The 23,480-nt window shown below is 48.8% G+C and overlaps 1 protein-coding gene across 2 annotated transcripts in view; it reads left to right on the top strand.

Moving 5' to 3' along the window:
- The window catches only part of TOX2 (TOX high mobility group box family member 2), a 113,774-nt gene that overhangs the window by 86,187 nt on the left and 4,107 nt on the right, over nt 1-23,480 (top strand). The window contains exons 5-8 of one of the 2 annotated variants that reach the window (XM_021715934.1): nt 14,484-14,723; nt 17,206-17,433; nt 22,077-22,157; nt 23,009-23,404. In XM_021715934.1, the coding sequence (XP_021571609.1) occupies nt 14,484-14,723; nt 17,206-17,433; nt 22,077-22,157; nt 23,009-23,404 (945 nt within the window). The remainder of the gene's footprint in view (nt 1-14,483; nt 14,724-17,205; nt 17,434-22,076; nt 22,158-23,008; nt 23,405-23,480) is intronic. The other variant, XM_021715930.1, reaches the window with a different exon arrangement.

Raw genomic sequence — 23,480 nt, forward strand, 5'->3', positions numbered from 1 at the left:
TATTGTAGAGATGAGGTCTCGCTGCCCAGGCGGGTCTCGAACACGCAGGCTCAGGCAATCTACTCACCTCAGCCTCCCAAAGGCGCGAGATTATAGGCTGAGCCACCAAGCCTGGCTCAGATAATCCTTTCAACAAACATTCAATGACCCCTGCTAGATGTCAGGTGCTGGTCTGGGCACTGGCAAGACATCAGCGAACAAAACAAAAATCTTCACCCATGTGGAAGTTTCATCTAGCACGGGAGCAAGAAAATAAATAATAAACTAACAAATAAGCCATGTGGGCTGTTAGCAGGTGTTCTACGGCCCTATGTGTGGAGCGGGGAAGCAGCTTGAAGTGTTGGACAAAATGGTTAGGGAGACCCCTTGGGAAGGGTGAAATTTGAACACAGTCTTGCAGGAGGTGAGGGGGGCGCCAGCGGGTGAGTGAGTATCCTCCCGGGGTGGGGGAAGAACATTCCACACAGAGGCAGTCGCTGACTTACCAGGGTGTTCCAGCCTTTCCACTGTTGACATTTTGGGCTGGCTCATTCATTGTGGGCCTGTCCTGTGCATCGTAGGGTGTTTAACTGCTTCCCTGGCCTCTACCCACTAGATACCAGGAGTGGACGTGCCTGGCATCGAGTTAAATCCTGCCACTTCCTCGTGATCTCCCAAATCCACCCCTTTTTGCCAAGGTCTTGTCCTAGTGTAACAACCCAAAGTGTCTCCAGATATCACCAAATGTCCCCTGAGGGCAAAAATGCACCGAGTAGAAGAGGGTTCTGTGGTGGGACGCTGCTTGGTATTGAAGGACGGCAAGGAAGTGAGTGTGTTGGAGAGGAGTGAGTGAGGGGGGCATAGAGGAGGGAGCCAAAGGTGCCAGGTGGTGGTGGCGTCGGGTCGTAAGAGGGGCTTGCGGCTTAGTAAGGACCTTGGTTTTTACTTGGAGTCGGGAGCTAGCGCAGCCTCTGAGCGGAGCAGTGAGGATCTGCATGCCAGAGATGGGAAGCATAGGGACCACCCACAACCCCCATCCTGTCCTGAACAAAAATCTCACACCCCCAGCCAGGCAATCCCAGACCCAGGGGCTCAGCAACCCTGTTTGCAAACCTTCCTTCAAAGACAAAACCAGCCCCAAAGGGGACAGATTGCTTTTCCTTGACACCCTTCCCTGCTGGTGTTCCCTGTTCATATCAGGCTGATCAGTATCACCAGGAACGGGGATGCTGCTTTAAAGGATAAATTAGTCTGACTCTTAACTCAATAATTAAAACTGTGATGGCGCTCGGCCTGCAGGGATAATATACTATTATTATGGTCGTTTGTTTCAATTAAATGCTTACTGATTTTACAATAGCAGCTGGGCACCTGTGCGCTATAGCTATTACTCTGAACAAGACATCTAAATTTCAGGAGAAATTTGTCAGCGGGCAGAGGATCTCCCGCCAAGCATGAAAGTTTATTAGAAATACTTACTGATGAGGCTTCGGGGTGAGGGCCAGGCCCGGGGGAAGGCTTCTTATTGACTTGCTTTTCTTCTTTTTTGTGCTGGAATTTTTCTTGCTAAAAGGAGATAATTTTCAATTATTTGACTCTTAAAGTCTGGGGACTTGGCAGAGGGAAGCCAGCCCTGGGAAAGCTGGTGTGGGGGAGCTCAGTTGTAACTTTCCACTTCACTGATTTAGGGGTTCAGTGATTTAGGCTGGACAATACCCCCACAGATGCTTGTGTCCTCATCCTGGGATCTGTTACCTTGTATTTAATATGTCAGATTGGACTGTGCAGATGGGATTAAGTCACAGATCTTGAGGTGGGGAGATTATTCTGGTTTATTCGTGTGAGCCCAGTGTTGTAATTGCCAGAGTCCTTATAAGAGGGAGGCCGGAGGGTCCAACACACAGCGACTGTTGAGACCGTGGAGGTAGAGAAAGGAAAGGTCCTGTGACTTGGGACCACAAGCCAAGGCATGAGGACAGCATCTATCGTTAAAAAAAAAGAGGATAGATGGTCCCCTTTAGAGGGAACCAGCCCTGCCAACACACTGATTTCAGCCCGCTGAGGCTGGTTTTGGACTTCTGACTTCCAGAACTGTAAGAGAATGAATTTATGTTATTTGAAAGCAATAAGTTTGTGGTGATTTGTTTCAGCAGCCACAGGAAACTGACACACAGGGTCCATGCTGCCTTTGCAGAGTGCAGAGACGTGGCAGCTTTCCCTGGGGAGGTGGATTTGCTGCAGATCGTACAATGTCCCATCGGCTGTCAGTGCATAGACCTGGTGCCTGTGGCTGCGCCCTTAGCAGCTGAACACACGGTCCCTTCCACCAGGTTCTAGTCTCTGGCTACTCCTCATCCTCATCTCCTACTCTTCCTGTCACTCCAGCGCTGCCAGGCTACCGGGCAGCTTGCAAAGCTCACTGCTCTACTCCATGCAGAGGTACCTTGCATATACTGTTCTTGCTCCTGGGCACATCCTCCACACCCTCCTTGTCTTCTGTAGACTTCAAGAGTCTGCTCCGAGTTCTTTCCTGTTCTGGCTCTCTGGCCTTTGGAGGGTCTCCCTCTCTGGCACCCCACAGGACCCTAGGCACACCTGGGTTACTGCACTGGTAAAGTTGTGGGTGCATTTTTGCCTTTCTCATCAGAATGTGCATTCGGAGATGGGGTGTTTCTAGTCTGCTCTTTGTCTCCCGCATCTAGACCGTGGTCTCAGACTTAGCAGTCTTCAGGGAGTGCTTGGTGAATGAATGAATGAGTACCAGGAGCAGGCTTGGGGATCCAAGAGGACCAGAGAAGTGAAATGGCCACAGAGGTAGCTGTGATGAGGGCAGCTCAAGGCAGAGGTCCGTAGAGGACTTGAAAAAGAGGTTCAAAGCAGCAATGGAAGCTCTGAGTCAGAGAACAGTGGCCAACTTCCAGGTCTCTGCCACGAGCCCAGGCCTTTCTGCTGGGTCTAGACTTCTGGGCTAGACTCCAGACCTGTGACTTTTTCTTCTCCCTCCAGGACTGGCATGTGGGAGCTTTGGCATTGACTTCTCCCATCAGTGATCCAAGTAGTGGACTGAATAATGGCTTCCAAAGACACCTACATCCTAATCCCCAGAGCCCTGAGTGTGTTAACTTCCACTGACACCCTGTGGGCACCCCAAACTTAGCATATCTCCACCTGTGCTTGTCACCGTCCTCTCTCCAGTCCCGCTCCTCCTCCTACGTCTCTGCCTCAGAGAACTGCAATACCCAGCCCTTGTCACCATTTCATCCCATGAGCCTCATTTGACTCTTGACCTCTACACATCCTCTACCTCCCACTCAGTCATCTACCAGGTCTTTCTTTATGCCTCTCAGGCCCACCTGGTGGATGTGGCCACTACCATAGACCACACTCCAGTCCCTTTTCCTGGCCAGCTCCAGAGGCATCCTGATTGCATCATTTGTGTGCAACCAGAATCCACAGGGCAGTCCTGAACACATCTCTACCCCACTGAAATCCCTTTGATGACTCCCCGTTTGTTTAGGAGAAACTTCCCTACCTGGCTCTCAGGCCCCTAACTCTATGTCCTACTGACCTCTCTGAAGCAGCAAAACTACACTGGGGGCTGCTAGGTTCATCTCAGCCCCAAAGCTTTGCGCAGGCTGTTCTTTCTTGCTGGAAATTGTCCCCTTCACTAGATAACCCCTGCCTAGCTGCACAAGCCAGTTCAGAGTCCACCTCCTCTCGGTAGTCTTCTCCCGACTAGGTGGGGAAGTGTCTGCACAGGCCTTGCCCCCCTCCTCCCACACAAGGCCTCTTGAAGGGATCTGTGTTCTGGTCAGCCCTGTGTTCTCTGAACACAGCATCTGCACTTGGCACTGGGCTTGCTCCCCAGGGGTGTTTGAAGGGCTGGAGGGAGGCGTGGCTAATACTTGGCAGGGTCTTGTTCTTGCCTCTCTCAGCAGGGCCCTGTCCAGGGCCTGGGGGTGCAGAGAGCTTGAGTGTGCTGGGTGAGGGGGTGGCAGGGACCAGCAGGGGGCCGTCATCAGTCAGGTCCCCTGGAAACAGAGCCTGAGATGGAGACTGTGCAAGTTCGGGGGCGCATTCTCAAGAGCATCATCCATGAGGAACAGAGGAAGCAGGACCCGGCAGAGAAAGAGCTCAGCCCCAAGTGCATTGCCTCAGAGGTCTCAGCCAGTCCCGTGGTGAGCTGTGGAATGAACGAGACTGCGCCTTCTGAGATGTCCCAGATTGAGTCCAAGGGGCTGGGACTGTGAACCCCACACGACTAGATGCAGGCCGCCCCTTGTGGGGGCCGGGTAGCCAAGGCAGAGGCAGTTCCCGGAGAGGGACGCAGCCGCAAGCTTCAGGAGCCAGTGTGCCTGCGGCAAGCTTCAGGACCAGAACTGGGTGTCATGGTCCTGACATGGCCGCGGTGGCACGCCACAGTGTACCCTGCAGGGCTCACAGCTGCACTGCTTTAGAGAGAGGCTGCAATATGAGGTCAGAGCAAAAGCCCAGACAGTGGCAAGGGCAGTGCTCAGCCAAGCGGGAGCATACGAAGCTTGCCAAGGCTGTGCTGGGCCCGAGGGCGGGTGAGGGTGTGGGGCTGAGGACATAGGTCTGGGAACCTCACAGACCTGTGACTGCCAGCTCTATAGCCAACAGCAGAGGGCTGTGGGCATGTGACTTCCCATTCTTAGCCTCAGCTCCCTCATCTACAAAATGTTGATGATAAACACAACTTTCTCCCATGCCTGGGTAAGGATGAACTGTGGTCAGAAGGTCAGTTCCTGGCAAAGGGTAACGGTCAAGTAATGAATCGTGCTTTGACACTTGTTTCTATTTACCTAACAACCTTCGACTTACACAGGGTTTGGCGATTATGGCCACGGGCCAAAGGCCCTCCGCCTTTTGTGTAAATAAAGTTTTATTGGAACACAGCCACAGCCATTGTCTATGGCTGCTTTTGTGCTACATTGTAGAGCTGAGTAGTTATTCCAGAGCCCATCTGGCCCACAAAACCTAGAATATTTACTCTCTGATATTTTACAGAAGTTTGCCAACTTCTGGTCTAACAAACATGACAAATATCTGTGAAGCACCTGTAGCAGGCTGTGTGCTATCATTTTTATTGTCACCAGGGCCTCTCTCCTGGCTACCCTGTCCTGGCATATTTCAGAACTTTCTATTGTTTGTAACCTCATCCTAGCCCAGCTGAGATCTAGTTCAAGCTCACACCTTAAGTAAGTGTTTGAGGGGACAAAGGGAAAGAAACTTCTCGTGTTGGTCACCTACTATGTGCCTGGCTTTGAACAAAGCTGTCTTTTCATTGGATCCTCACAACTGCCTGTGAGGACAGGACTGTTATTACCCTTCCTGGAGTTAGAACCCTTAAGATCTGTATGGGCTCAGTTAAAGGATCCCAGACTCAGAAGACAGGCAGAACTCTGGCTTTCCCACTCCCTAGCTGTGTGATCTTGAGAAAGTCACTTTACCTCTCTGACTTTCAGGGTCTTTATTATAAAATGAGGGGGAGATAAGAGTGCCTATGTCAAAGGTTTGTTCTTTGAGGCTCCTGGCATGGTGCCTGGCACATGGTGAGCACTCACTAAATATAATACCAAATATTATTATCATTATTACTGGTGTTACGTCCTCTGTCTAACAAGGATGTTGGTATCTGTTAGAATTGACTACACTGAGACCTGAGGGCAGTTGGAGAATGCCAGTGAGTGGCTTGTTAATTTTTCTTTGGAATCTGATTGTGCTCAGAAATTAAGAAGTTTCTGGACCCTCCCAAGTTGAGGCAGGGCTTAAGTAAGAGAAGACAACTGAGCGGTCTTTGTTGCAAAAAGCATTCCACATGGTCTACATACATGAAAACACCTCATGGTACCCATACATGTGTCCCACTGTGATTTGTCCGTCGTAAAATAAAGTTTTAACTGTGGGAAAAAAGAAAACGAAAGGAAGTCCCAATTCCCCTGGCAGAGTATAAGGCAGTGTTTAATGACACCTCATCCTGGCCCCAGAGGAAGTGGCCGGGGTGTTAGTTCTGTGAATCGGCAGAAGGCGGGAAGGAGGGAGGTGTGATGTGTGATTCTCTCCCCGCTGAATGGGGTTGCACTCAGCTCAGGGGCTGCTCTCCATGGAGACTACAAGTAGGGAATTGGTGAAAAATGCTTTTGTGCTCCTCCCAGCCCCGAGAATCCATTAAGCGCCGCAATCCTAATTACGTTCACAATGCTGCCTCGGGACTGCTCCCTCGGAGGCTCATCCTTCCTGGAGTGGGTGCGGATATGGCTCTGAGCCCGGCCATATGTTTCCACGAGGGATGCGAGAGTCTCCTACATCTGTTTCCCTGACACCTTCCGAGTGCCGGCTGCCTGCCAGGCCCTCTGCCTGGCGCTGGGGAGGCAGGTGTCTCTGCACATGAGCAGATGCTCCGTGCACACCCTGGAGAGCTCTGGGAGAGGCTCAGGGAGAGGGTGAGGCCAGAGGATGGAGTGGGAGAGCAAGGGCAGGGAGGGCTTCTCTGAGGAGGTGACATTTTAGGTAAGCTTCAAAGGATGATGACACCGAGGGCAGGTCCCCCATCTAGAGAGGAGCCCATATCGTCCCAGGGAGCTCTGGGAAGAGGCTGGAGAGGTCAGGAGGAGAGAGATTGTATGGCTCTTGGTGGGGCATCCAACAAGGCTAGGCCGTTGCTGAGGGGGTCCAGGAGCTGCCAAGACCTGCTGAGCAGGGAGGAGACATTTCACCCCAGGAGGGTCACTCCAGTGACCAGGACATCACCTGGACTCAGGAGACCATGTTGGAGGCTGGGGGGAGAGCTGCATGGTTTGGGATCCCCCTAAAAGTAGACCCTGATGCATAGGTTTGGGTGCAGAAGTTTACTTGGGGGGAGGGGTGAACCCAGGAATCCCTTTGAGGGAAGAAAGGAAGTGAGACCAGAAGGAAAGACAGCCAACACAGGGCGGGTGGATGGGCTGTTGCCATTGTGGGAACAGGAATAGGGTCCTGCTGTGGCCCTTCTGAGAGACTTGTGGGTCACAACTCAGGCCATCCTGCTGAGGGGAGAGAAAGCTGAGGGTTTAGCCACAGACTCCTCACTGCCTGAGAGTCACTCCTGGGGCCTCAACTGCCCAGGACTTCCAGGCCATTTGGGGCCAGAGAACACCCTCAGGCAGAGAGCCATGGGAAGCCATCCACACATAATGTGACCCTCTGGAGGAGACCACCAAGGCAGGCCAAGGGCAAACAGGCAGGATCCCCACAGCATCTGCTACAGCTGATTATGACAAAAAGTGACGGCCCCTAAACACATTGGGGCAGAGGAGTGTGGATTCTGATGGGAGCAGCGGTCCCATGAACTGCTAGAGTGTTCCAGAATGATGCATGGAGGGATAGACATGTTCTGACCACTTCTGAGCGCCTCTCCTGTGAACTCACCTTTTTTCTTCTGAAATTGGCTTTAAACCGGACATTTTCTTAGGTGACACATGGGAACTTGGAGTCATTACAGGGGATGCCCCCTCTTTGTAGGTATCCACGTAGGAACCACAGGTTCTCTCAGAGGGAGTATAAAAGAAAAGGTCAGGTCGGACAGGGCCCAGGAATGCCAGCGCCCCAGGCGTGGGCTGAAGAAGACCGAGAAGGACTGGCTAGAGAGGGAACGGAGGGAGGGGGCTGTGAGGGTCGGCAGTCCCAGGAGTTGGGGTTGAGGAATGTCTCGGCGGAAGCATCGTCATCACTGCGGGAGCAAGCCTGATGCTTGGAGAAACTCAGCACCACCTTCAGTAGCTGTGTGATCCTGGGCAAGGTTCTGGACCCCTCTGAGCCTTGACTTTCTCCACTGGGGATGATTATTCTGCTTCCAATGGCAGTAGTCATGGTAATTAAATGAGTCGTGTGGACACGCTCAGCCCCGTGTCTAGCACATGTTAAGTGCTCAATAAAAATGTCTTCTCTTCCTCCTCCTCCCAGTGAGGAAGGTGGTGAGGCTGGTGAAGATGATTAAAGCAGGATTGATGGTAAGGAGTCAGATGCCAGGTGAGCTGCCAATGACAGGAGAGGCCCCACTGACCGTGAGGAGACATATCTCTGGGCAGTTGGCTGCACAGGAGAGAAAATTGGGATGGAAGTTTCAGGAGACCTGGAGTGGAGAGAGGGCTTTATGGAAAGCCAGGAGAGACAGAGAGGGGAGAGCAGGGCTAAGTGAGGGGTGGGGGATGAGGCTTCCGAAAGCAGGGCCTGAGGTGGGGGTTCTTGTGAAGATCGGTTATTGAGGGGGTCTTCAGGAGGAGAGGCTGCAGGATTCAGGGTCCATGGGAGAAGGATCAGAGCAAGGACGTGGGCTCAGCTGGAGACTCCCATCATCTGGTCCCACGGCGAGCCCTGGAGCGCAGCCACACTGCAGAACAAGAGACTTGCCTTTTGCACCCCTGTGTCAGTCAAGCAATGGTGAGGCCTGCTGCGGGGCAGGGCATTGGTGCTGGGGGCGGGGGTGGGGGGAGGTGTCATGGCCTCCTGAGGGAAGCAGCACCCATTTGGCCAAAGACGAGTCTCTGGAGATGGGGACAGGTGCCAAAGCTCCCAGCACGTGGGGAATGTTGCAGTGGCGAAGCGAAGGGATCTGGTCAGGCACTGACGGTGTGCACTGCAGCAGGCATCCTTAGATAGCAGGCCTCAAATTGGGGTGTGCTTTTCACTCTGGGAAGATGAGGACCAAGTTTTTTAAGTGCCCTAGAAAATCTAGGATGTTCAGTGGCTGCACCCATGTCTTGTGGGCTTGTGTCTATTAATAACCAGTTACATAGTGTCTTCATGCGGGGGTCTGTCTTTATGCAGGGGACTGTGAGACTCTGAAGGGCAGCTGGGGGAGGGAGCCTACTCATCCCCAAGCTTAGCATTATGTCCCTCACAAAGCAGACTTCTTGACAGGTCTGACAGTGGTTTATTGGAGTATATTTGTAAGTGAGGAGGAGTGAAGCTCCTGCAAGGGGAACCTGACATTTTCCCCTGATCACACCCAGCTCTGCTGTCCTGACTTTCATTGAATCCAAGAGGTCCAAACTCGACTGGGGCTGCTATTGCAGTGTGCAGCCCCAGTCTCAGTATGGAGAATGCAAAGAAAAGTCACAGAATCTGTAGCTCTAAAGATGGTACATTCTGAGGATTCTACTCCAAAAAATGGGGGAAAATCCTCATTCGTGACAAACTTAAATTACCTAGTGTATCTGTATGATGAGAAAAATTCACAATCAGGAAGATGGCTTTGAGATAAAATATGTGATCATTGGATTTAATAATTCAGTGAAAGGGTGGAGTAACATGGCCAGTAGCCCAATAGGCAAACACAGCCAGCTCCAGAATTTCTCCCAAAACTCCAAGGGAGAACTTAAAGAAATCACAATTATGACCAAAAAGATAACAGATCCCGATGATTCAATATGTGTTTAATAGGAAGTTTAGGGGAAAAGGTAATAATCATCAAATGAATGATTGTAGAAAAATATCACTTATCTGAAAAAGTGGAAAACGTTCTGCTCAAAAGATCCTACTGAATGTCAGCAAAATTAAATCTATTGTCCGCATTTTTTTTTTATTTCAAAGAAACTTTGAGGTTTAAAAAAAAAGCCATTATTATTGTTATTATGTTTTTGGATTGGATTTTATTCTAAGAGGTTCAGGAAGTCAATGAATATATATATACTATTATATATATACTATTATATGTATACTGTTAGAGAGGAGGTCTTGCTATGTTGTCCAGGCTAGTTTTGAACTCCTGGGCTCAAGCAGCCCTCCCGCCTCAGCCTCCCAAAATGCTGGAATTGCCATGCCCAGCCACCAATGAAGAATTTTAAGCAGAGAAGTAGCATAGACCGATTGATATATTTTAGAAAGATAATGGTGGCTTGGGAGGGAGAGGAATGTGAGAGATTCAGGATCCATTGTAGAGGTAAAGCCCAGGAGCGTGTCTGGGCTAGTGCTTGGGATTTTAGGGGAAAGAAAGAAATTGAGGCTGTTGCCCACGTTTGTGGCTTGGTGACTGCTGGTACCATTTACTGTCTTGGTAAAACTGAGGAAGGAACAGATTTAAGGAGGCTAGAGGACTCCATTTGCAACATGTGAAGTGTGATGTGCTCATGGAACATCCGCATGAAGATGTCAGTCAGGCCACTGATTGGAGAGTCTGTAGCCCAGGATGGAGACCAGGGATCAGTCTTAACCTTACTTCCAGACATTTCATGGTGCCCACCTGGCTGATTACATCACATGGGCATTGGCCACTTCTCCTCTCTCCAGACTTTCCAGAACCCACATTGAAGCTTAACACTCTGCTTCGAAGAGCCCATGTTGTTGCTGCTGCTGCTGTTGTTGTTATTATTATTATTTGCTTTGTATATTCTTTTGAAGAATTAAATGTTACAGACACAAATTAAGCTTTCTTTGTGTTGATCTCTCTTTTCTCCAAAGGAAGTAATATAGCAGGTGTAGGTGCTTTTATGTTTTTACTACGTTTTAATATAGCCTTAGAACATTGCTTTATGAGGAATGCTTTCTGTTTTAAGCATGTACATAAAGATCTTGTACTGTGTGAGTCCTTTTAAGGCTTTTTGCTCCTTCCTGTCATTGAGTCCACCCACATTGGCAGATGCAGCCCCAGGTCGCTCACATTGACACCGCATACAATTCGTTATGTGAACATACAACAGATTATTGCCATTTCTCAATTAGTGAACATTTAGATTCTTTCCAGTCATCCTGGAATTTTAAGAAATGCTATCATGATCATATTTGCTGTAATGTATAATTTTCAAAAGGTAACATAACTCTCAGACAAATGCAAAAGGAAAACGTGTTAGACGTTTACTTAACTCGTTATTAATGAAGAAGCCAGTAAGATATTATAGCGGGTTCAAAGGAGAAGCTGAAGAATGGACACAACTGTAGGCAATCGAGAATGCTGAAGTCAATTTCCTAATAAATACAAAACTGGTTAATATTTACAAAGCTTCCTTAGGTGACTTGTTAGGCTGTTAATTTGTGATCCTTCCATTTTCTTCATGTGCATTTGTAGAGATATGAATTCCCCTCTTATTACAGCTTTCATGGCATCCCAGAGATTTTGGTAAGATGTTTCTTCATTTTCATTTGTTTCCAGGTATCTTTTAATCTCTGTTTTGATTTCATCATTGACCCAGGAGTTGTTTAGCATCATGCTGTTTAGTGTCCATGACTTTGTGGGTTTGGGGGAACCTTGTTTGTGTTGATGTTTATTTTTATTCCACTGTGGTCCAAGAAGGTGCATGACAAAATTTCGATCTTTTGAAATTTGTTTATGCTTGATTTATAGCCAAGTATGTGGTCGATCTTAGAGTACGTTCCATGCGGTGATGAGTAGAATGTATATTCTGTGGTCGTTGGGTGGAGTGTTCTGTAAGTATCAATTAAGTCCATTTGGTCAAGAGTCACATTGAGGTTCCGGATCTTGTGGCTGATTTTTTTTTCTTGATGATCTGTCTAGGGTTGTGAGTGAAGTATTAAAGTCCCCAGCTATGATAGTGTTAGAGTCAGTATCTTTTTTGAGTTTACCTAGAAGCTGTGGTGAAAAGGGAACACTTCTGCACTGTTGGTGGGAGTGTAAACTAGTGCAGCCTCTGTGGAAATCAGTGTGGCGATTCCTAAAAGCTCTAAAAATCGACCTTCCATATGACCCCACAATCCCCCTACTGGGAATATACCCTGAAGAACTCAAATCACTCTATAAAAAAGATACCTGCACACATATGTTTATCGCAGCATTGTTCACAATAGCAAAATTATGGAACCAACCATGCTGTCCATCAAAAGAGGACTGGACTTTAAAAATGCGGTACATATACACGAAGGAATATTATGCAGCCATAAAAAAGAATAAAATCATGAATTTTGCAGCAACCTGAATGAATTGGAGTTTATAATACTGAGTGATCTCTCACAGAAACAAACATCTGAGTATCACTTTTTCTCACTCATAAGTGGACCTTGAACAATTATTGTAATACTATAAGAAAAGGATCGACAGTGGCGGGAAACTATGGGGGGGCAGGGAGGGGAAGGGAGGTGGGATTAATGGTAGTCAATATCTGTCTGGGAATGGGGGGGGCATACCTCATCAACAAAGGCACCTGCACAAATGCATATTTGTATACCTAACCCTTAATTGTACCCCACAATTTTAAAATAAAAAATATGTATTAAAAAAATTCACAAAGCCATAGTATCTACTGTTTGGAACCATCTTCTCTATAGGGTAGGGTCAATTGTATCTCTACCAGACAAAAGTCATTTGTATTTTATGGACACGGATGAGTTCCATTCCACCTCACACCTGTTAGGATGGCTTCCATGAGACAGAGAGAGAGAGAGAGAGAGAGAGAGAGAGAGATAGAGAGAGAGAGGGAGAGAGAAACAGTGGTGTGGATGTGTAGAAATTGGAACTGGAGCCCTTGTGCACTGCTGGTGGGGATATAAATTGGTATAGCCACCGTGGAAAACAGTATAGTAGCGTCTCAAAAATTAAAAATAGAATTACCATGTGATACAGCAATTCCAATTCTACACCCATGTTCCTAGCAGCCTTATTCATACTACCCAAAAGGTCAAAGCAACCGGAGGGGAAGAAAATTCTGATTCATTCTGCACCATGGATAAATCTTGAGGACTTTGTGCTAAGTGAAATAAGCCAATCACAAAAAGATAAATATTGTATGACTCCACTGATATGAGGTACCTAGAACAGTCAAATTTATAGAAATAGGAAGTAGAAGAGTGTTTTCCAGGGGCTGGGGGGAGAGCAGAATGGAGAATTTGTATTTAATAAGTACAAGTGTCAGTTTTACAAGATAAAAATAGTTCTGTGGACGGATGGTGGTGCTGGTAACACAATAATGTAAATGTATTTAATGCCACTGAACTGTACTTAAAAATGGTTAAGATGGTAAGTATTATGTATACTTTACCACAATCTAAATTTTATAATGATAAAAAATCAGCTGCACTAATACCATGTTTCTACAGCTTACAAAGTTGTAAAACAGCCTCGTTAGAGATGAAGGCACACCCTCCTGCGGAATCAGATAACCCCAGAGGCGCACTGGACAGAGCCCAGCAGTCTGTTGAAAAGATACTCATTCATCCATTTCAAAGTATTTTGCAGTTGTTAATGCAGTATATATGTTCCAGACAGAAGGACTGCGTTTTAGAGATCTATTGTACAGCACAGTGATTATAATTAATAATAATGTATAGTACCCTTGAAAATTGCTGAGAGTTGATTTTAAATGTTCTCATCACAAAAATGATATGTGAGAGGATGGGTAAGCTTGATCTAATCATTCCACAGTGTATACATACCTCAAAAACATAACATCGTATACTATAATATATACAATTTGTCATGTGTCAATTTAAAAAATAAAATACTACTCAAAACTGAGGGGGATGCAACAATTATAAATCTTTAACATGCAGGGGAAGAGATTACTAAAGATAAAATGAGATAGTAAAGAATTAGAAAACAGAAGCGGAAGTGAAAATTTTAAGATTTGATTCTTTTGAGGAGAAAAGAAAAAAACCCACATGAAATTGAAGGCCCATTTGCTTGCCTAACGAAGTGAGAGGGAAATGCAGAGCTCTGATGTTAGAAATTAGAAAGGGGAAATAATCACAGATGCAGAGGAAATAAAAATACTTATAAGACTATGCAAAAGGGTATGTTTTGCCAAACAGGGTGTGGACATATATTCTATTTAGGTCAAGATATGTGTTTAGTATGAGAAATGCGTATATGTAAAATCAGTAGCCTTGTATATTCCAAAAATAGCCAGTTAGAAAATACCATGGGGAATAGAGTTAATGAGAAAATTACTGACCTATAGAAAGAAAGGTGCTAAACTTTATAAAAGAATTTATTTACTCAGTGTATTTAACAAACACTTACAGGATATAGAACTCACTACACGCCAAATACATTTGATCTTTACCAAGCTTGGAAGGTAGGTTTGATTATATCCACATTTTACAGATGAAGAAACTGAGTCACTGAGGCTTTAAGTAACTTGGCCCAAGTCACCCAGCTGGTAAGTGGCAGGACCAGGATTCAAACACAGTTGGCCTCCAGCATCTGCACTCTGTGCTATTATGCTGTCGTGAATCAATACAGAGATGTGCCATGTTTCAGGGGGAAGGCCCAATGTCATAGAATGATCCATTCGCAGCTGGGCTGACTCTCTGGCCAGGGTTGAAATGCTAGCAGAATGTCCAGGGTGGATGTCATCAGTGCGGCAAGCATTCCCCCCAAGTGCGCCAAATCATGCTGGGTCAGAGTAGAAAGGAGTTCCACCTTGAGATTCACCTATCAGAGAAGGAGCTGGGTCCCCCCACTTCTCCTCTGCATGCTCCTCCTCTGAGCCCCCTAATACACATGTGCTGTGTGGCAGGACAGATCCTAACCCAGACGCCCTGTCTTCCTCTCTCAGATCCAGGAGATGGTCCACTCGGAGGTAGCTGCGTATGACTCGGGCCGGCCCGGGCCCCTGTTGGGCCGTCCAGCGATGCTGGCCAGCCACATGAGCGCCCTCAGCCAGTCCCAGCTCATCTCTCAGATGGGCATCCGGAGCGGCATCGCCCACAGCTCCCCGTCGCCCCCGGGCAGCAAGTCAGCCACCCCCTCGCCCTCCAGTTCAACTCAGGAGGAGGAGTCAGAAGCCCATTTCAAGGTACAAGGGAGGAGGGGCGGAGCCTGAAGGTGCCCACCGTCCTCGGGGGATGGGTCCCGGGGGGAAACGGGCATCACTTTCCTCTAGTAAACCCTAGAAAAGTGGCTGTGTCTTTTGCTGGAAGCCAGGGAAAACGAATATCAGCTGATGAATCACTTACCTGGTCAGTGGGGATAGCACCTCTGCCTCGGGACATCAAGCTTTGGCTGCTGAGTATGCTGAGTGTCCTTGACCAGCTCTGTCCTCTCTGTGCTCCCATGCCCTGGTGCATACAGAAGAGACAATTCCAACACATACCAAGGGGACATCCAAGGAGAGGCTGTGGAAACACGGCAGAGTCTCTTTCCTGAATGACCAGTGGGTCATTTCAGCAGTATGAAAGGCTTTAGCAAGGCCATGAGGACCACATCTTAGGGCCAGTGTAGGAGAAAATATTTCAACAAAAATGTGTGGTCCGGCACAGGGCACCTCTGGGCCCTGGGAATTCAACACTGATCTTGGGGATGGGGCACTAGAATGACCACCCCCACTGGGGATGTGTCTCCCCACAAAGAGTCCAGAGGGTTTCGGCTCTTGAAGAACACGTCACGAATGGGAGCCCTCCACCTGTCCAGGCTACGGTTCCTCCTTGGCACTGCCCCCGAACGCACCTCCCTACTGGAGAGCATCTTGTTTTACTGTGGAAGAAAAGAGGCCCAGAGAGGCCAGGGATGAAAGGGTCTGCCCAGAACCTCCCAGTGAGCTTGTGGCAGAGTCAAGTCTCGACCCTGGGCCTCCTGCCTCCAACAGTCCAGTGCTCTTTCTTCCGTGTGGTGGCCCAGAAGAAGCCAGGGGCAGTAACCATGGCCCCTGGGCCATGAGACTCTGACCTTCTGGACTGGGTGTGGAGACTGGTTATTTTTAATCCTGGTCCGGCTTCATCCTCAGGATAACTTGACCTCTATCCTAGGTGAGGCGGGAACAAACTCTTTTATTTAACAAACTCTTCTAAAATACTCCATGTGGGCTGTACACTGTTCTGAGCACTTAACAAGTGTTTGTCCATGTAATCCTCATAGCAATTCTATGTAGCAGGTACCATTATTTTATGTTTGGAAGATGGGGAAATTGAGGCACAGAGAGGTCACATAACTTACCCAGTGTCACACAGCTAGTAAGTGACAGAATTAGGATTCAGACCCAGGTGGTTGCAGATGTGGTGCGGTGTATGTGTCCTCACTCCCTGCACTGCCACGTCTGTTCAGGTCCTCACCGATGACATGATGCCTCTTCATCTCTTACCTTAGTCAGGCCTCACAAGGTGCTGACAGGCTTGGAGAGGCTGGCTGCAGAGTCTCAGGAACAGAGCCGCTGTTGCCACAGACCTGGCCCTTTTCCATCCCCCAGTCACGGAGGGCTGATTGTGTCTACAGGCCCATGGTTCCCTCATCAGTTCATGGTGTCACCTTCACCTTCTTATTAGCACATAGAGCCATAGTCTTCGCTACAGAATCCAGGACTTTTGGCCAAGGTCCCTGGTCCCTGAGGGACCTGAGGGTCCTAGCAGAGACCCACTGAGATCTGGGGTGGACATCCCAACCCCCATCCCATCCTGGAAACCTAAATGTGGTCCTGGAGTCTGTCCAGGGTAAGCCAGTGGCTTCAGGGCTGACCCAGTGATGGTCACATAAGCCTCATGCCCTCCAGCCACCTCCCAGGGGTCCAGTAGACCAAGCCACCTGCCCAAAGTCGCACAGCTGAAACGGGGTGGAGGAGACCAGCCTGTGTCATCCGGGCTAATCTTTGGGGGTTGTCTGTGATCACAAAGGGAAATACATCCCAAACTCGGAAATAGACCCCCCCCCGTGATTGCCCTGTCAATGTGGTACCAAAGCATTGTCTCACAGGCTTGCTGAAGAACTGCCTGGCGCTAGGAAAATGCACCTTTGCGGCACTCATTCTTCATTATTGATTAGGGGGTTTGACTAATCTGTAAGAGTAGATGTTACCTTGGGAGAAAAATGATAGAGAAGTAAATGATCTTTGACTGATTACAAGGCAAATTAATTTTGCCCTGTAGAGATGCAAATGATTTCTGTCCAGTAGAAAAGATGAAGAGTCCCAAAGGCGACTGTTTTATTGCTCTGTGGGGCACCGACCAGTGGTACGTGTAAATTGGTGATCTAATTCCAGCATTCTTTGGGTCTCTCCCTCCGGCATTTCTCCAAATCAACTTTACAGTCATGCTGATTCTCTTTAGTGAGTTGAACAGACACCCGGGGGGGGGGGGGCGCGTGCGCGTCTGCTGTTGCCTCTCCCACCTGGTGGGTGGCCGGCCTGACGGTGTTTGGGCCCCGGACAGAGGCAGCCCCTCATCACTGCCAGTGTGTGAGCAGGTGGACAGATGTCGGGGAAAGCCCACCTCGGCCCAAGGCTGTGAGGATCCCCTGTGGCAGGAGGACCCTGGGCTTCTTTGGCTTTCTGGCTTCTTTCACTTGGGCAGATATCGGGAGACAAGAGACCCGCCGCGGACGCGGGGCGGAAGGCCAAGAACCCCAAGAAGAAGAAAAAGAAGGACCCCAACGAGCCGCAGAAACCCGTGTCTGCCTACGCACTCTTCTTCAGAGACACCCAAGCTGCCATCAAGGGGCAGAACCCCAGCGCCACCTTTGGGGACGTGTCCAAAATCGTGGCCTCCATGTGGGACGGCTTGGGAGAGGAACAGAAGCAGGTGAGCCTCCACCCCTTTCGGGGCCGCCCCAGCCTTGGTGTTCCGGCACCAAGGGCAGGCTCTGAAGGCCTGGAGCCAGGCCCAGCCTCCGGGACTAGACACCCTTGCAGAGTCTCTGCCGGGCTCAGCTTGTCCCTTTGTAAACTGGGAAACGAGGCTTCTCTCAGTGCTGCTGTTTACCGGCTGTGTTTTCTGGTGACTTGATCATTCTGGAACCCTGCTTCCCCATCCATCTTGTCCCTCCAACCCTAAAAGTCTGGGCCAGGCTTGGTGGCCCAGCCTGTAATCTCAGCACTTGGGGAGGCCAAGGCGAGCAGATTGCCTGAGCCCGTGGGTTCAAGACCAGTCTAGGCAACTTGGTGAGACCTCATCTCTACAATACATAGAAAGATTAGCCTGGGGGTGGGGGGAAGGGGGGGAATTAGCTGGGCATGATAACATACGTCTGAAGTTCCAGCTACTTGGAAGGCTGAGGGGGAAGGATCACTGGAGCCCAGGAGGTCAACACTGGGGTGGCCGTGAGTGCCACTGCACTCCAGCCTGGGCGATAGAATGAGACTCCAACTAAAAAACAAACAAACAAAAAACAGTCTGGAGCCCAGGCCAGAGCTCCCTGTCCTACTGACCGAGTGCCTGTGGCCCCTTCTAAAGGCCTCAGGGAGATAAAGAGCAGCACAAGCTTACAGGCAAATGTTGTTATCTGCTGTGTGACCTCAGGCTGACCACCTCACCTCTCTGGGCCTCGGTTTTCTTATCTGTAAGATACTGTGAGACAGGGGTACTGGCTACCTACCATTCTCTGAGCGTGTGTCTGAGCTGAGCTCTGTGCTGGGCTCTGCCTCCATTATTTTGCTGTGTCCTTATAACACCCTGTGGGGTAGCCACTGCTTTCCTATTTTGATAGAGGAGGAGGTGAAGACACCAAGAGACTAACTGACTTGCCCAAGTCACCATCATGAATTGGGGTAGAGGCAGGATTTGAACTCAAGTCACCATCATGAATTGGGGTAGAGGCAGGATTTGAACTCAGATCTGTAGAATCAGGAGGCTCAACTGGGCTGTTGGCATACAAGATATTAATCAAATAAACAGAGAAGTAAATGTAGAATGACAATTGTGATTGTGCCGGATACCAGGAAGGCACATAGTACATGGGAGTGGAAACAGGGGGAGCAGACATACTCTTGGGGATCAGGTCTCCAGGTGAGACGTGAAGATGAACTCCCTTGAGGGAGGGGAAGAGTTCCAGGCAGAGAGGCTTGGTAAGGAAGGAGGCTGACATGTACTGGGGACCAAAAGGATACCTGGGTAGCCTGAGAGGAGGCAGTGAGAGTCCCCTGGAAGAGATGGAGCTGGAGAGGAGGGAAGGGACCAGACCAAGCTGAGCTGTGCCGGCCTCGGCAGGAGCCGGTCCTCATTCTGAGAGTGGAGGAAACCTCTGAACAGTTTTACGCAAGGGAGACGCCAGCCTGGCTGCACAAGCGAGGGAGAGGCTGTGGCAGGTCTGCAAAGTCACCCAGTGGGGAGATGATGGTGGCCTGGGCCATGTGGGTGGGGTGGGGACCCAGAGTGTGTCCTCGAAGACTCCTTCTTAGATCTGGCTTTTGTTCTGGGTTGGTGGAGATGTCATTTACTGAGCTGGAGACACGGGAGAGCCGCAGCCTCGGGCCAGGTGGGTTTTTGAAAAGCCTCCTTGATCATATTCTAAAATTTTAAATCATTTTGGAATATATTAGAGTGCCAATAGTTTATTTGTGAGATGATCCCCAATCTGCTGGTAGGGTAGTGGAGAAGTGAGGAAGGGAAACGTCAGGAGCCATCAGGGGTGCCTTGTCCAAGAAGTTTCATGGGCAACAGCAGCTCCATGCCGTCGGGGAGCTTTAGGAGCCAGCGAAGAACATGCTGTGCCTTGCACTCATTCTGTCTGGGGTGCGAGGGTGCCATGTGGACATTAGCTTCTGTCAGTCATTGATTAAGAGCTGCTCAGGGGACATTAGTACTCCAGGACTTCTGGCCTGCCGTGTACCAGGCACCTATTCCCAGAGAGGGTACAGCTCTGGGTGCTAGGAAGTGGGCACGTTTGTAAGGCAGTGGTTAGGGCCAGGGGTTATGGGTAGGGCACCACCAGCTCCTGCTGTAGGAATGTTTATCATTTTCATGTATTGGTCTCACTGGCAGGTATGGGTTTATTCGGGGGGGGGTGCGGAGAAATTTCCTTTCCCTTTTATCTACAGTCTGGAGGGACAGTGACCTCAGGTCTTCTGTCCCTGCCTGCTCCTTCTACCAGATGGTCCATCTGACCCCATCCAGCACAGGCCAGGGACACCTTCTGCATTGGTTCTGTTTTTGAGTGTTCTATTAATTTTCATGGACCTTTCCGGTGTATTTTTTAAATCAAAGAACTTGGTGTATATTCGTTTCCATCCAATAATTGGTGTATCTCTCCTTTTACTCAGCACATTAACATGGCGTTTTTTTTCACATTTTTCTAACAGATTGATTTTTTAACTGGCTAAACTGTTTTCACCTAGCTAAACTAAACTATTTTTTTCATTTCTGTTCATTTAAAAATTTAAATCCTGGGTTAAAAAGATATATATTTTAAAATATATATTATATATTATGTATAATATAAATATATAAACGATTATAATATATAATTGTATATATACTTGCCCCATATATCTATATCTCTTTTATAAATTATGATGATAATTTAATCTCCCTATTTTTTCTCATCATTTTCTATATTTATATCTCTAATTTGTTTTCTTTTCCCAGTTACATTGACTAGGACTTCTAGAAAAAGATGTTAAATAATGGTGAGGATAGTGGTCTTCTTGATGCCAGGTGGGGTGTTGCTCCATGGGTTCTTTAACATCACCACAGAAAGGAATTTCAGAGTAAGTCCAAGGCATAGTTTAAGACAGAATTTGTTACAAAGAAAAAGGCATGCTCAGGGAAGAGCATGGGGCCCTTAAGAGAGGGCATGTGCTTGATTTTGAAAAGAAGTTTTATATACTTTTACAGTGATTATTAAGCAAACCATGAGCTAAGAGCAGAGGGCTGCAGGTATCTGGTCATGAGTTTTGATTACCTCCTAAAGTCACAAGGACCTTCTAAATAATGAAAATTATGGGCTAACTAGATTTGAGCTTTTTAGGAACATCATAGCTGTGTTTCGGGTAACTCCCTATGGTTTCTGTGTTTTATTGCGCTGGTAGATCCACATTCCAGCCCGCAAGGTGATCAGATCTGGTGTGCCTGGTCATTTGGGTGAAGGTCGTGTACCGATAGGAAAGATGCCTGAACACTTACCCTGTTTTAATTTGGACATGCCTGCAAGAAACATATCTATCTACATCTAAACTGCTCTGGTTAACCTGCCTCATTTTTACTTTCTTTGTATTACCTCTCATGTTTCACTATTAAGCATAAGGCTGCCTGTTAGTTGCGTTTTTTTTTAAATCACAATGAAAAATTTTATTTATATTCCTATTCTACTAATAATTAATACACTAGTAGCCAAGGGAGGTTGTATTGAGAAGATTATAGGAAACAAACAAACAAAAAAAAACTGTGCTTCTCCCCAGAAGTTCCAAACCTAGCTGATTGATGGGAAAGTCCCTTCAAATATCAATGAGCAGAGCTTAGAATTCCAGAACTTAGAAAAAAGAAGAAAGCCTTCACAGGTCTTTATACACAATGTGATCTTGGCACTAAAATATAATGATGCTAGCTGTATCAATTAGTTTTGAGTGTGTAACAAACAATTCCAGAACTCAATGGCTTCAAACAACAACCATCTGTTCAACTCACGATTCTGAGGGTATGCGAGTTGTGCTGGACTCAGCTGGATGGTTCTCCTGCTGCAATTGGCTGGACTCACCCATGTGTTTGCAATTGGCTGCAGTAAATTAGGCAACTCTGCTTCTGGGAGCTGGATGGCTGTCAGCTGCAGCAGTGGGGCCAGATTTGGTCATGTGCCTCTCATCATCCAGCAGGCTAGCTTGGGCTTGTTCACATAGCAACTCAGAGTTCTAAGAGCCGGGAGAGGGCAAGCCTCCCAATACATGAGCACTTTTATAGTCTCCACTTGCGTCACATTTGCCCTTGTCCTGTTGGCCAAAGCAAGTCACACAAAGCCGAGCCCCACGTTACTGGGAAGGGTTCTACCAAAAGGCACAGACACAAGGAGGTGTGAACAAACAGGGGCCATTCCTACAACCTAAGAACCTAACTTTAAAATGCCTAATAAAAATATTAGCAGATTGAATGTTACAAACAAGTAGTGTTCATTCTGGGATGCAAAGGTGGTTGGGCATTAAGGAATTTGCAGTGTGCTGGATCAGTTGGGGGCTTCAAGGGGCCTTGTCCTTCTGAGTCAGTTGTTCTGATGTGACCTGAAGACCCAGAGGTGAAGCACATGGCCCAGGCCACACAGCAACTTGGCTGAGGAACTGGGGCATAGCCTGGTCTCCATCATCCCTGTGCAGTATTCCTAGAAAGGGGCCAGAGGGTGACTGACCCAGCATTCTCATCCATGCATGACCCTCGAGTCCATGCCTTCCTACCCCAGACCCCTGCCCCGTGTCGCCTCTGTCACGTCCTCCCCAGTGCTGCTCATGTGTTGGGTCTTTCAGGCCTATAAGAGGAAGACTGAAGCCGCGAAGAAGGAATATCTGAAGGCTCTGGCAGCCTACAGGGCTAGCCTCGTCTCCAAGGTAAAGCTGGATTCCCTAGGCACAGCCCTGCTAAGAGCAGAGCCACTGGGGAATGAAGCAAGATCGGGGGCCCATGAGAATGGCCAGCACCACGGGCCTTGGAAAGGGTGGGTCAGACCTATGTGGTCACATCTATCGTGCACCTACAGTGTGCCAGGCGCACGCTGGGTAAGTTACATGCATCTCATTTCATTGAATTCTTCCAACAAGAACACCACACCCAGCAGGGTTGAAGCAACTTGCTTGAAATTACCCGGTTTATTAAAGTGGCTGTACTAGGATTCACACCCAGTTTTGCCAGTTTTCAAATTTGGCCTTTAGTCCTGACCGCCGGTGGGGTTCAGGACATGCCACCCCCAAAATATGGCATGTCGCCACCACGCTCTTCTGCCTCTTCTGCCTCCTCTGTTAGCCAGCAACACAGGAGGTGGTGTGTGGTGTGGATGTGCAGGCAGTGGGGGCGGGTGTTGTCCTGGAGGCTGTTGTCATGGAGGAGATGGCACCTGACTTGGGCCACAAGAGGCCAAGTAGGAGGGTGTTCAGAGTCAGGGAACATCACATGCAAAGGTACAGAGGCCGGGAGGAGCTTTAATGGAGGATGGCTTGGTGGAACAGGGCTGTCTCACCGGCCAGGCTGAGGAATGTGGATTTCCTTGGACAGAGGAGTCCTCCAGGGATAACAGCAGGGGTGGTTGGATGTTCAGATCCAAGTGTACTAAGGACCATGCGTTATCTCTGGTTAGTTCAAAGCTCTTCCCTGGGGAAAGAGAGCCTGCCAGGGGCCATGTCGGTGGGTCCACAGCCCAAGGTGTAACCCTTTTCTCCAGTGACGGGTTTCTGTCTCCTTCCAGAGCTCCCCGGACCAAGGGGAGACCAAGAGCACCCAGGCCAACCCGCCAGCCAAGATGCTCCCACCCAAGCAGCCCATGTATGCCATGCCAGGCCTGGCCTCCTTCCTGACGCCGTCGGACCTGCAGGCCTTTCGCAGCGGGGCCTCTCCCGCCAGCCTCGCCCGGACCCTGGGCTCTAAGTCGCTGCTCCCAGGCCTCAGCGCATCCTCACCACCGCCACCCTCCTTCCCACTCAGCCCCACACTGCACCAGCAGCTGCCACTGCCCCCCCACACCCAGGGCGCCCTCCTCAGTCCCCCTGTCAGTATGTCGCCAGCCCCCCAGCCCTCCGTCCTGCCCGCCCCCATGGCACTCCAGGTGCAACTGGCGATGAGCCCCTCGCCTCCAGGACCCCAGGTAAGCAGGGCAACGTAGGAATGAGCCCTTCTGTGACCTGTGTCGGAAGGTGGGAGCGGCTCTCACATTCTGGCTC

The sequence above is a fragment of the Carlito syrichta genome, unplaced genomic scaffold (genome assembly GCF_000164805.1).
Source record: "Carlito syrichta isolate Samal-C Ts95f unplaced genomic scaffold, Tarsius_syrichta-2.0.1 Scaffold103336, whole genome shotgun sequence".
In the NCBI taxonomy this organism is placed as follows: domain Eukaryota; kingdom Metazoa; phylum Chordata; class Mammalia; order Primates; family Tarsiidae; genus Carlito; species Carlito syrichta.